Raw genomic sequence first — 14,775 nt, 5'->3', positions numbered from 1 at the left:
CCCAGAGTTAAAGGCCCCACTGAAAATAACAGGGCTTACAACAGGGGGATGTGTTCATGATGCCAACAGCATGTTCAAGTTCAGAGTTCACACTAAAGCATCCTCAATCAAAGGCATATGTTTGCATTCCTCCTATTGTGGCAATGAGGGCCAAAACTGTGGACTGCACATTTCATGTTTGCCAAAAGGAATGTACATTTTTAAAAACTTCATCACAAGTCATTCAATCCCAGACTGCCATAATTTCCTCCCTTCGTGATCTAAAAAGTAATCAAGCCAAGACCTCCCAAAAAACCATCATATGTTTTCTGAATCCTAGCCAATTTACAATATCTTCCTGAATCTGAAACCTCTCCTAACAGATGTGATGTCAGTGTATCAAATCAACATTCCAATCTAGTTTCTGGCTATAGTATACCAGTATAAAATTGTTTCAACATTTGGTTTCGATTGAACAATAGAAGCAAGCCTGTAATGAGCTCCAAAGTACAACATCGTCTCCCGTTTACCAATAAAATATGCATTCACTGAAGCTTTTGCCATGAATTAAAATTGGAAAAAAGGGACATATCCAAAAGATACAGCTACATTCATTTGCAATAAGAATTACTTGAAAACGGCAGCTATTAATAGTACAGCTATCAACTGTTTCCATTAATGACTTTTTTCCTGCAGCAAGCCAGGGAAGCATGGCTCAAAAGGCAAAGTATATTGCTTTTGCTTACAACGGGACACTTGGATGGTCATTTCCAGAGGGTGATGCTTGGAGAGAGCTCTTTGGCCCCATGGAGCCTTCAATGTGGGGTTCCTCAGTTTTATCCCTTATGTTATTTAACATCAACATGAAACCTCTGAGTGGGGTTATCCAGAGTTTTGGAGTCCATGATCAGCAATGTGTTGAGGACACACAGCTCTACTTCTCCTTTACATCTGCAGGTGGTGCTGCAGAGGATTTGCTGGACCATTGTCTTGCCTCAGTAATGGACTGGATGAGAGCCAATGAACTGAAGCTCAATCCTACACCTTAGGGTGGTTCCCTAAACCGGATGGATGGGAGGTTGCCTGCTTTGATGGGATTATACTCCCTCTGAAGGAGTGGGTGGTGCACAGCTTGAAGGTACTTCTGGATCCATTGGTGTCACTTGAAGCTCAGGTGGCACCTTGGTGGTTCAGAGTGCTTGCCATTAGCTTTGGGCTGGTGGCCCAGTTGCGCTCCTATCTGGATAGGGATAGCATAACTTCTGTTGTCTATCCATCCTCTGGTAACCTCTAGGTCAGGCATCCCCAAACTGCGGCCCTCCAGATGTTTTGGCCTACAACTCCCATGATCCCTAGCTAACAGGACCAGTGGTTGGGGAAGATGGGAATTGTAGTCCAAAACATCTGGAGGGCTGAAGTTTGGGGATGCCTGCTCTAGGTTAGATTACTGCAATGCATTGTATGTGGGGGCTGCCTCTAAAGATGGTTCAGAAACTTCAGCTGGTGCATAATTCAGGTTGCGATGATTTGAGCATGTGGCGGCAATCCTGGCCCAACTGCACTGGCTGCCAATTAGTTTCTGGGCCCAGTTCAAAGTGCTGCTTTTGATCTATAAAGCCTCAACCTGCTCACAGGACTACAACTCTCCATATGAACCACCTCAAGACCCTGTGATCATCATCCAACACTCTTCTATGTGTGCCTTCTCCACGAGAGGTCTGGAGGGCAGCAACATGAGAGCAGGATTTTCTGTGCTGGTTCTCCACTTGTGGGATGCTTTTCCCAGGGAGGACTGCCTGGCACCTTCATTACATAGGCACCAGGCAAAAGCATTCCTCCTTTCCCAAGGCTCTGGGTTAAATTAGCCCAAGGTTAATTAAACAATCTATGGCCTTTTAAACTGTGTGAGGGGTGCTATTGTCTTGGTTTGTCATTATGGTATGTATTTTTGTGTTTTATATTGTAAAATGCCTTGTAATCTTCAGATGAAAGGCAATATAGAAATTTATTAAAAGGCCCACAGCTCAATAATTGAACACAAGTATTACATGGCCAAGATCCCAGATTCAGTCTCAGATAGCAGGGCTTGGAAAGATTTATCTCTGCCTAAAACATTGGATAACAGCTGTCAGCACCAGCCCTACCATTGAACAGAGTAAGGTGCAGCAGCCAGAACTATATGCCATGTGGTCTGCCCTGCACTCCTGGACTGCCAGTCCAGTAAGCTTTTGTACATGGAATGGAGCACACAGCTTCTTGTCCTTCTTCATAGGCAGCAAAATGTCTTCCATTGGACCTAGTGGCTGCTTGAGAGTTTGGACTCACTATAAAAGTCAGCTTCAAAGGTCATGATTCCACAGAAACCATAATTCCCTTGCCCAATTCCATTTTTGGAAAGCATCCAGGAAACTTCCACAAGGCCCAATAAAACTTAGCAGGTTTCACATACTGAAAACCACTTCTGCATGTAGGGAGATGTCATGCATTTTTAGTTTTATTTAGAACTTTCAGGTCAGGGCTTCTCAGATAAAAGCAGGGTTCCTCCATGCTAACCAAAGGAAAATACTATAGCCAACTTTCTTCCAGCAGTGTCTGGCTGAGATTCTCTGGAAGCATCATTAAAATAAATAGAACCATGTGCAACAGCCATGTATTAAATTACTTTATATATATATATATATGTCTTGTTGACTTCAAAGCAGTCTGCCCAACAGAAAAATACAATTATGAGTGTAAAGATGCTAGCAATATTGACAGAGAACCAACCTATCCATCTCAGAACCTGTGTTTTTCATATGCCTTCAAAGGTAAGTGATCAGAATTAAACTTTTAACTTGGTAGTTCTAAAATACTGTATAAGTTAATCTCCTGCCTGAAGTCAGAGGCTTCGAACTGATATGGCAGGCCTGCAACCTACGTGAGGGTTATGTTCCGGGGATGGCACCTGAAGCCAAAATTGTATACAGTCAAAACCCATTGGGCTAATGGAGAGTGGGATTTCCAAAGTCATTTTTCCCGAGACCCTGCCCCCTTTCTAATTTCTTTCTTTTTTATTGCCATACACATCAAGCTGAATCCACATAAGTTATGGGCTTACTTAGGGTTGCCATACGTCCGGAATTTCCCGGACATATCTGGAATACTGCAGTCAGAAGTGGAAATTGTAAAAATGACCAGGAAAATCTGGACATATGACAACCCATGTTGGCAATGTGGTTTTGGTGAATTTTCTTAGCGATAGTTCAAAAATGTCACTTTTTTTTGCAAATTTGCAACTTTTCTGTCCGGATTTTCACTGTTTGAAATATGGCAACCCTAGCTTACTGCATACACATTCAGAAAAGGAGCATGGCATAGCCTTCCAAGGACTGTACCACCAGAATCTGAATTGTGGAATCACTTGTGATTGACTATTCCATCACATAAATAGCAAGCAATGTACAGTAAACTAACACATCTGAAGAAGGTAAGCTAGACTTGTTTACTAGTATGCTACTTTTGCAAGGAATATCCATTCATATATTCCCAATCATACTCCAGTGTGGCATCAATCCAGACGGATTGTACGGTTTTACTTTTCCAACTGCATCAAGATCAGCCCACAGGGACAGTACACATAACCACGTTTTAGAGTTATTTTTGGCTTATCCTGCTTCTTTGGTGAATTATATTTAAAGGAGCCATCCTATCGTTAAATCAGCATTCATGCTTAAGGTAGTGCACCATGACAGCTGCCTCGCTGCCTTCACATTTCAAATCTCAGCTGGCAACAAGGGAGTTACTCAAAATAAACTCAGACTGTGGTTGTATGAATTGGCTCCTAAAATTAAGACAAAGATTAAATTTTCCATGCAGACTTCCAGCTTTAAAAATCTGTTTAGACATCCATAAGAACAAATATTTGTGCTATGTGAAGATGCTGGTATAGTATATGAATATATATAATTCACACAGAGAGAGAGACACACAATGTAAAAAATATTCTAGTACTTCTTTACCAGTCAAGCTAACTGAACATATGGTGCTATATTAATTTAGGACTACTGGGGGTCAGAAAAAAATATTAAAATGTAAATTGTAAAGTTTAAAGGCAGCCCTATACTTCGCCTTTCCAAACACAATTACTTATATATCCCATAGCTGCTATTTCCAGATTTAGCTTTACTACAAGCAAACAGGATTCCATTATAAATTTAGCTAGAGGCCAGGACCACAAGCAGTTGTGGAAATTTGAACCACAAGCCTTAATCAGTAAAGGCTGTTCACTCTGAAAACGGAAGGAAGGCATTAGATGAAGACTTCTTCTAACACTGCTATTTTATTCTAAAATGTTATATTTTCAATTATTATTTTGATCACATTTATAAATATATATTTCTATTTATTATTATTATAAAAACTGAGCAAAACAGCATTCATGGGAAGAGCTGAGTAGAGCAGCTAGGCCTCTATTGCTACTGAAAAACAGCAGTTTGAATCTTAACTTCCATTAATGGGACAGAGTTCATAGTTGAGGAATGGAGCTTTCTTGCTTCCAATTTCCCTCTGCAGTGCCTTGTGTTTTCAACAAAAAATATTCCTGGGATTGGGACAGTGCTGGGAATGGAATGGAAGCTGCAGGCAGAGGGATAACTGTGAGTAGTCAATGGAAAAGCAACTAACACTCCAATCCTTTGCAAATATTGAGTTGAGCTGGTGTCCATCTGTCTCAGGAAACAATGGACGGCTGCACCTTTGAGGGTAAAGTCAAGTTGTTGGGGAGTCACAGTGCCTGTGGTGGCTGTTGAGTCCAATATGGGAGAGACATGTTTTGTTGCAGCTGAGGCAGATGAAGGTGTCCGGTTGTGCTGATGCAGGTGTACCATGGCATTTCTTCTTTCTGACTTCCTCCCAGTGGTCATTCCTCCTCTGGTCACTGCTGTCTCCAGGCACTGAGGTCATCTGCGAGGGATTCCCATTTGGTGGGGTTAATGCTGCCAGCCTTCATGTCACATTTGCATAAATCTTTGTAACACAGAGTTGGTCTGCCAACAGGCCTGGTACCTGAAGCCAGATCCCCATAGAGCACTGTTGATGGTTTTAGTCCAATACTGTTTTAACCGAGCTTTATTTCATTTCTTGGTTCTACTTTTTACCCTCTATAGTTTCAAACATATGTACTTTGTGAATTGTTTGGGCAACTTTTTGTTAGAAGGCAGAACAGAAATGCTGTAAATAATATTCAACATGAGTTGAAACCCAGGAATGAGGGTTTATTAGTCTCCAGTTCCACATTTTACAACTTGTGCTTCAACAGAAAGGATTATTTACTATGCAATCCTGTACATGTCTATTTGGGACTAAACTCCATTGAACTCAATGGGGCTTACTCCCAGGTTAGTGAGTTTAGGATTACAGCTTTAACCTCCAACAAAAGCACCTCAGCCAACTAAACTGAAATCTGTTGGCATCACTCCATCATCACCTCAATTCTTTAGTCTTTCCGGTTTCTGACTGTAGGGCTTAGAGCTTACATTTTTTTCTACAAATATATGTATACTTTGTCATCTCATTTGTATCTATATGGCTGTGTTAAGTGCCTCAACTGTCATCCAACCCACGCTCTGATTGTGCTATTTCTATACAAGACCATTGCTAGGAATTATTTATACCACTTTGCTATGAGGGGTGAGTGGGAAGAGACAGTATTATCCATTGGCCACAGTCAGTAGCCTGAGAGACTTAAATCACACCTTTGCTATGAGCTCACTAGGAGATAGCATGAAAAGTATCATGTGTCACACAATAGCCTTGAATGTTAATGCAAGGAAACCGGATGTAAAAGCAAGTCATGCCTCTGACATAATATCCAAAGGGGAAATGTCTTTTGTTCTATGCGATTCAGAAAAATATTTTTAGAAAAACACAACTTAAAAGGGCATATATAATACGAAGTAACAGTTGACATTTAATAGCATTTTTCCAAATTGCTCATAATCTTCTAGGTACCACTTAGCAAAATAGATTTTTTCCAGATAGAAACAAGCCATATAAGTTAATCCAGTTCAGATATCAAAGCCAAACCATTATCGTTCATCATAAAGAAACTTTATACCTGTGTACTCTCCTCCTCCCAACTTCCCCCTGTACACTCCAATTCTGTCTGTCATTTCCTGATTCACATAACTATAGTTTGCTGTTGCGTCTGAAACAAGCAAACTGTGGTTACTGCAGACCACAGCAGAACTCTAAATCATAATTGGAATCCCAAATCAAGCTGTACTTTGCTGCTGTATCTTATTTTTAGTTTGGTATGGGCAACCTGTAGCCCTCCAGGTGTTGCTAGACTACGATTATGAGCCAACACTGAGATAGTGCTAGTTACAGGTAGGTAGCCATGTTTGTCTGCCGTAGTCGAAACAAAATAATAAAATTCCTTCCAGTAGCACCTTAGAGACCAGCTAAGTTTGTCATTGGAATTAGCTTTCGTGTGCATGCACACTTCTTCAGATACACTGAAACAGACATCACCAGACCCTTATATATAGTGAGAGGGTGGGGAGGGGTATTACTCAGAAGGTTGATGGGAATGGGTGATTGGCTGATAGGTGTGGTAAACCTGTTGACGACTGTTAATGACTGCTATTGGTCTTACAGCAGGCATGTCAAACATGCGGCCCTCCAGATGTTTTGACCTACAACTCCCATGATCCCTAGCTAACAGGACCAGTGGTTGGGGAAGATGGGAATTGTAGTCCAAAACATCTGGAGGGCCGCGTGTTTGACATGCCTGTCTTACAGGAAAAAGCAATGGGTGAGATGGCTAAAAATAGCATTATCATGTATAATGAGATAAGACTCCAATGTCTCTTTTCAGACCAGGTCTCTCCATGGTTTTAAGTTTGGTAATAAGTTGCAATTCAGCAATTTCTGAAATTCTTTTGTAATAAGACAGCTACTTTGAGATCTTGTATAGAATGTCCTGGGAGATTGAAGTGTTCTCCTATTAGTTTCTCTGTCTTGTAATTCCTGATGTCAGATTTATGTCCATTTATCCTTTGGCATAGGGCTTAACCTGTTTGACCAATATAGAGAGCTGAAGGGCACTGTTGGCATTTGATGGCATACACAATGTTAGAAGATGAGCAATTAAATAGTCCTGAGATGGTATGTTGGATGTTGTTGGGGCCAGTAACGGTATTGTCCGGGTGTATGTGGCAGCAAAGTTGGCATCTGGGTTTATTGCAGGCTCTGGTACCAGTGTCCATATTAAGTCTGGTGGTTGTATTAAGTTAAGATTGGGTGGCTATCTGTAGGCAATGAAAGGTCTTCCTCCCATAGCTTGAGAAAGAGAACTGTCATTGTCTAGGAGAGGTTGTAGATCTCTGATGATGCGCTGAACTGTTTTAACTTGGGAACACTAGTGGTGTTCTGTTATTTTCCTTTTGGGGTCTGTCTTGCAGCAAGTTCTCTCTGGGTATCAAGTCTGGATCTGTTGTTTAACTTCATCGGGTGGATATTTTAGTTCTAAAAAGGGTTGCTGTAGATCTCTTAGGTGAAAGTCTCTGTCTGTAGAGTTGGAACAGATGCGGCTGTAACGTAGGGCCTGGCTGTATACAATGGATTGTTTGGTATGTTTGGGATGGTAGCTAGAAGCATGTAGATATGTTTGTCGGTCAGTTGGCTTACTATAGTAGTGTCCAAAAAAAATTATTTCTTGCATAGATTGGTTCATTGTTAGGTTGATGGTGGGGTGAAAGTCATTGAATGTCTGGTGGAAGGTGTCCAGGGTCTGTTGACCATGTGTCCAGATAATAAAAATATCAATGTATCGCAGGTGCAAGAGAGGTTTGAGTGGGTAGGAGTTTAGGAAACATTGTTCTAAATCGTCCATGAAGATGTTGGCATCTTGTGGGGCCATGCAGATGCCCATTGCTGTGCCACCAAACTGGAGGAACAGGTCATCACCAAATTTGAAGTGGTAGTGGGTAAGGACAAAATGGCAGAGTTTGGAAGCAAAGTCCGCTGTGATTTTATCTGAAATGGTGTTCGTTATGGCTTCTAAAATGGCTGCAGAGTGAGTTCATAAGGTGACATTTGTACCAAAGGTCAACCACCTTCCTGCTTGCCCATTTAAATACTGAATTGCACTTGCTCAGCACAGTAGCATATCATCTCCACACTAAGATGAATAGCCCTCATGCATTTAGGCACCATGTCTCACACAATGCCTTGCATGTACTGCCCCTCCTATAAGCAGTCACCAGAAGGACAAAAGGTGGGTGTGTTCATGACTCCCATTTTTCCATGCTTCAGCGTGACATCCAAAACCACCTGTAGCTCTATATGAGACAGAATAGCACTGACAACTACATGTATCGCAGTTCTGTGAGAATGAGAGAGGTAACACTTGTAAAGTGCACCATGTTTCAGGAACTGCTATATAAAACTATCAGTGTGGAAATGCAGCACAATTCAAGGGAAGACAGCACCAACGGTCTTCCTTTGCTCTCTTGGTATAACTCTTCCTAAGAATTGACTTCACTTAAAAACACAATGGCTTCGATCCAATGCAATGCTAAGCATTTTATTAGTTCAAGGATGTTCACTTCTGCAGAGGGATTTTCTTGCCTCTTCACCCCCCCCCCATGCAGCCTCTAAATCTGTTCTGGGTTTCCCCCCTAACTTCCAGAGCAGATTTAGGGAGGGAGAAGGTCGGGGGGGGGGAATACTGTTGCACAAGAAGTTACCTTTGCACTGATGGGATGCTTACTTACTGCTGCGTTGATACATGTCAAAAATCTCTTTTTAAAAAACCTCTCCTACCTCCCAACGAGCATATCACCCCCACTGCAGTTTGAAACTCAGAAATTCAACATAATCTGCTTTTCTCATCTGTGAAACTCTAGGACAAAAAAAAACTATTTCGATTTTGCACCTTCAATTAGTGGTTAAAAGCTCAAGGGCCTGTCTCATTAAAAAGTTTACAATCCTAGTGAAAACATGACCTAGTACAAACTGAACCAAGAGAGCCAGTTGTGAAGGTGGTAGACCTAGTTAAATAAGCTAGTGACTGATAAACCACTTCATTAACTTCCCGTACTTTTTCAAATGAGCAATAACACCAAGTTTAGATGCAGTTTTAGAGTAACAACAAATATCAGCAACCAAGATGTCACTTTTATGGAGTAAGAAATGTTACAAAGATGACTACCAGTGTTTCTCATATTATAAGACACGTCTTATATTTATTTTTTCCTCAAAAAAACACACTATGGCTTATTTTCAAGGGATGTCTTATTTTTTACCTCCTCCTCCTCCTGCCGCGGCCAGCATTGCTGCTGCGCCTATAACTATGCCTTATTTTCGGGGTATGGCTTATATTCCTTGAATGCTTAAAAATCCTGCTATGGCTTATTTTATGGGTATGTCATAAAATATGAGAAACAGGGTATTTGTAATATGCTACTGAATAGGATTCCAACGTGATTTCTTCATCAAAAGAAAGCACTGTCCCAAATTAACTGTCCATAGCTCACATCACATAGCAAGTCCTATGAAAAAGTAAATGAGTTCTGTGTAGAACACATACCACATAAAACCATTTTTTAAGAAAAAGAAAAAACAGGAGCAATTGTTACAAGAGGAAGAAAACAGCTTATGCAGTCTAGACAAATTAATGGGTGTTGTTCATCAGAAGATATAATAACCAACTGAGTGGAGTTTATTCTAACAATCCTCTAGTGTGCATGGAGAAATCCCTTAACTAGAAGTGAAACACTTTTATTGAGAAGTTTCCACTGGCTGCGTGCTTAACAGAAAGAAATCAGAGAATCTGTCTACATGCCACCTGGAATAGCAGTTGCTTTCAAGAAGAGGGCTAGCATTGTTTTAAGTAGCAGCAAGTCTTTCTCCTCAGATGTCAGAAATCCAACAAAGCTGCAAACCACCAGGTATTTATTCCCCCATGCCACCTAAGCATATTTTTAAAAAGGCTCATTCCAATAAGAACAAAGAGAAAGGGAGGTGTTATCAAAAATATAACATTTGCCCAGAGATCTGACTCTACAAACATCCAGGGTTCTTTCTCTTACAGCTACTTCATATGGAACATTCAACATACAGATGTGTATGGGTGAGATGTGCACAGCCATGTAAGCAGTCATAGGTCAGGAATGCACACCTGTCTATTTAGCCATGCACACTAACTTCAGACACCCAGTGTAGCTAAGTGTAAGCTTTGCAATGGATGGATGTAAGACAGACAAAAACCAAACAAACCCCACATTATTCAGATACACAAGCCACCTCCAGTGCCAGAGAGGCAGCTTTAAAATAAATTTACACACACAGCCCAATGCCAATGCAATTCCATGCAGGAAAAATATGTATGCTGTAATGGGAGAGCAGCAGGCACACACACGCACACAGAGAGAAAGAGGGAGAGAGAGAGAGAGAAAAGAAAGAAAGAAAGAAAGAAAGAGTTACAAGAGCTTTAAAAACACCCCTCCTTTGCTGCTGTACAGTGTCTGTTGCCAAGTCCTTTCAGGTAACAACAGATAAGGATACTATGGGCACTTTCTGAACTAGCCCAGCTTTTTGTTTCTGCCTGCAACCTGAGAGCACTTTACATGGGCGTGTGCAGATTGACTTTTACCGTTCACCTCTTTAGCGGGATGTACTGTTTCCAAACTGATAAGCCACAGGGTTCCTGGGAACCTAAAGGAAGGAATGATGCTGTTGCTTTCGGGGGAGAGAGAAGAACGAGGGGGGGGGAACCTCAGGTATATACAGAAAGAGGGGCTTCCCCAGTCGCTCGCCCCCATCAGCTATACTCCTCAAGTACTAGTTACAGGTAGGTAGCCGTGTTGGTCTGACGTGGTCGAAACAAACAAAAAATCATTCCAGTAGCACCTTAGAGACCAACTAAGTTTGTCATAGGTATGAGCTTTCCTCAAGTACATCCATGTTCGGCCCCCTTCTCCAACAGAGCCCCCCTCCCCTTTCAAAGCAGCCGAGGGAACAATATACAGTAGAGTCTCCGCAAGTCATGAAACAATGGGGCGATCATGATACAACATACCTCGCGCGCAGGACATTTAACCAAAAAGAGAGGGGTGGGCGAGCGAGGGAGAATCAGGTGGCGCCAGATCACCCGCGCGCGACCTTCCACTGCTACCCCCCCGCCCGCCGGTTTCGGCGATAAAGAGATTTAAAGGGAAGGAGGCAGGGAGCCCGAAGAAGAAGGAAAGCTCGCCAGACTCTCTCGCCCACTCCGAGAAGTCCGGGGCGTGGAGAGGGGAGAGAAACAAAGCGGCGGCTCTTACTGGAGAGGCGGGCGGCAGCTCCGAGCAGGCGCGAGGGTCGCCCAGACTCCGCCGCTTCGGAGCCCGGCTAGCCGAGGCTGCGAAATCCAGGCGCAGCAGGCGAGGAAAGCGGCTCCCGGCTCCCGCTCCTTAATTCATTCCGAGGTGCCAAGCGGTTCGTCCCACCTCAGTGCGCTGCTCCGGCGACTGCTGAGGAACCCGAGTGGGCGCGCTTTAGAGGCGGGCGGCAGTAACTGCAGCAGCCGCCTCAGCCTCCTCTCCTCCCCGACTGCCTCCTCCCTCTCTCGCGTAGGAAGAAAGCCGGAGTTCCTCGTGAGGCCGCTAGGAAAACTCCTCTCCGGCGCTCGCCTTCGAGGGCTTGGCCCCTCCTCGCGGAGGGAGGCCTGGCTTCTCCTCGGGCTGCAGCTGGAGTTTCCCTCGAGGGAGGAGGGAGGGCGCGGAGTTCGTCACTTGGCTGTCGAGCAAAGCCAACGAGAAGAGCGAATCGCAGGCGCCGCAGAAATCAAAACAAAAACAAAACCGCCAACAGCCCGGCCACTGTTAATACGCGCAGCGAGCCCTTGTTTTAGCCAATGGGTAGGCAAACGAAGGCCCGGGGGCAGGATCCGGCCCAATCGCCTTCTAAATCCAGCCCGCGGACGGTCCGGGAATCAGCGTGTTTTTACATGAGTAGAATGTGTGCTTTTATTTGAAATGCATCTCTGGGCTATTTGTGGGGCATAAGAATTCGTTTCCCCCCCCAAAAAAATATAGTCCGGCCCCCCACAAGGTCTGAGAGGCAGTGGACCGGGCCCCCCCTGCTGAAACAGTTTGCTGACCCCTGTTTTAGCCCGACAACTTTTGCTTCTACAGTATCTTTCTTTCATTCATTTTCTAAAAACCTCCCCAACTAGCGTGCAATCCTCCCATTGAAACCAATGTAACTCACTTCCGGAATTAAGCTGTTCACCTTTGCCCGTCTCAACGTAAAGTTGTTAGTTTTTCTCCTCACTTACTCATTATGGTTTCTCCGTGTAATAGCCAGAAATTATTTAACAGGTGTAGTTTCCTAGCCAGATGAATGGGGAAACTAGACCAGCTGAATAATTTCTGGCTGGTAAGAGGATGCTGAAAAGCACTGCCCAAAGTTAAAAGCCAATCGTTTTTTATAAGGGAGAAATCCTGCTATCCCATCTATTTTCTCAGGGGTGGGAAGTTTGGCCAGAGGGCAACATTCTCTTCTGGACAACTTTCTGGAGGGCCACATCCCAGGTGTTGGCAGAGCAATGAATATAAGTCTTACCTTCATTTATTATTTTGATTTATGAAAGTATTTATACCACCCTGTTGTAAAACATCAAAGTGGGATACAGGAATGTAAAAACCATCACAAGCAATAGGGTTACTTTTGTGCAATAGGCTCGGTTCTAAATATCACACACCCCTCTCTATCCCCCATCCAGATGAGCAAAATGCCTTTCCAGAGTTCAAGGATTATTTGAAGTAAGGCCATTGAGGGGTGTGGCCTGGGGAAAGAGGGTGTGGCTGGGGAGGGTCCCAAGGGCCAGGCAGAGAGGATTGGAGGGTTACATTTCACTCCCAGACCTGAGGTTCCTCTCTCCCAGGGATAGCTGTTCTTGCCTTCCTGCCATGGACACACACAGTCTGCTTTTCAAAGCTAGCAAATGTGCTCTTTCCCACACTATACAAGAGTGCACACCTTCAAAAAATTAATAAAATGTCATAAAAGTAGGTCACTCACTGCACTGGGGAGTAGCAGTGTTCACAATGAAAAAAGAAACACAGACACTTAAATTTATATTGTTACAAATGTTGCACACACACACACACACACACCCCAAATCTGCTGAGCAGCAGCAAGATCCAGGAGATTCCGTTGGGAATCAGGATGCTCAGAGACTATTACGGTATGTTTTTAAGAAATATGGTTTATTAACACATATTTGCAACCTAGGTGCAGATGAAAGGACTGAAGAGTTTACAGCATTCACATCTAGAGGAGCATGTCCTTCATAGCTTTCTGCCCCACTTGTCTCCAGCCAGCCCTCGTGGTATCTGCCCCAGTGGCAGAGTTTGGGCTTTGAAATTTCAGCAGTGCCATGTGTGACACCAAAATTCCCACCTTTCGCCTTCCATAGTTTGTCATTGCTGCGGCACCCCCTGTGGTGCCCTCTCAGCTCGGCCCCCAGTGCAGCCAAACCAGTCACACTCCCCCAAATCCACCTCTGGTGTGCCCACGGCCCCCTGCATGAAGTTCCCCTCACTTCATAGAATCATAGATTTGTAGAGTGGGAAGTGACCCTGAGGGTCATTGATTCCAGGCCTTTCCAATGCCCCCTCCTTCCCAGAAAACCCTTTGCCAAGCAACTCCTCCCCTTCTGCCCACTTGTCCCATTCTCCCCACTATTCCAAGCCTAGTTTTAAAAGGTGACAACTTTCCTGTAACACGTCATTGCTCAGCATAACCTTGGCAACCTCTGCTGGCACAGACCCAAGGATTCCCTGTGATGCGCCATCAACACATTTTGTCAGGCTTAATGACTTCTATCTCAAGTGAAGCCTGGCCTAAGAAGGTAGCTTAGCCTGTATTTTTCCAATGGCCTCTCATCTCCCCTTCAATACTCCAAATATTATCTAAATTCTACCATTTATTAATTTATAACATTCATTAACTCTAGCAGTTATGGGTGTCCTTGCACCCCCACTCTCTGTTACCCAAGATCTATAACAATATTCTGGGGGAGCATCCTTATTTTTTTTAATGCACCTTTTATAAATAATTACAGCAAAACAAGATTTAATATACCTATAAAAATGGCTACTTAGGGCCAGTTCTGTCCTCATGGGATAGCTGTTTGAGACATTTATGGCACATGTTGTTGTTTAGTCGTTTAGTCGTGTCCGACTCTTCGTGACCCCATGGACCATAGCACGCCAGGCACTCCTGTCTTCAATTATGGCACATAATTGCAATGTATTATTAAATTGTTGCCTTAAAAACATTTGTATCTATTTGTGTTTCTTCTCTTAATTCTTTATTGGGCCATTAGGGGTTAGGGTTAGAGATAGACCCATCACTTGAAACAATACAAGGCAGCTTCATATAGTCATATGCTAGGAAAAGCTGTCTTTAAAATGAGCATCTGAACCAAAATGCAGCATTTTACATTACTATCCTATACATGTTTACTTAGAAGTAAACCCCACTTAGTTCAGTGTGACTTACTCCCAGGCAGATGTGTAAAAGATTGCAGCCTCAGAGTATTAATACAAATAGAATTGCCTAGAGTTTTGGATGTTTTAATAGAAAGCTTACAACAAGGATATGATTAACATATGAGCAGAAATTGGCAGGATTTTTAAATCCATATTAATCAAATTCATCTCTTCATTTAGTAGTATAAATTGATTTCTTTACTAACATCAGTTTATCTCATGCAAGTACTGTACTATGAATTAGTTGAAGCTCATTCATGTTTCACTGAGTGCA

The 14,775-nt window shown here is 43.0% G+C and overlaps 1 protein-coding gene across 5 annotated transcripts in view; it reads right to left on the bottom strand.

The window, feature by feature from the left end:
- The window catches only part of PLEKHG1 (pleckstrin homology and RhoGEF domain containing G1), a 103,912-nt gene extending 92,324 nt beyond the window's left edge, over positions 1-11,588 (bottom strand). For 3 of the 5 annotated variants that reach the window (XM_035108764.2, XM_035108763.2, XM_060272747.1), the window contains exon 1: positions 11,286-11,588. Coding sequence is in view for 2 of the 5 variants with exons in the window: in XM_035108762.2 (XP_034964653.2) it covers positions 11,042-11,057 (16 nt within the window). In the remaining 3 variants the exon portion in view is untranslated. Of the gene's footprint in view, positions 1-11,041; positions 11,260-11,285 lie in introns of those variants that run through there. The other 2 variants (XM_035108762.2, XM_035108765.2) reach the window with 1 other exon arrangement.
- Positions 11,589-14,775: the final 3,187 nt, after the last annotated feature.

The sequence above is a fragment of the Zootoca vivipara genome, chromosome 3 (genome assembly GCF_963506605.1).
Source record: "Zootoca vivipara chromosome 3, rZooViv1.1, whole genome shotgun sequence".
Lineage (NCBI taxonomy): Eukaryota > Metazoa > Chordata > Lepidosauria > Squamata > Lacertidae > Zootoca > Zootoca vivipara.
The sequence above is the reverse complement of the archived record's forward strand: the minus strand, read 5'-3'. Positions and strand labels throughout refer to the sequence as shown.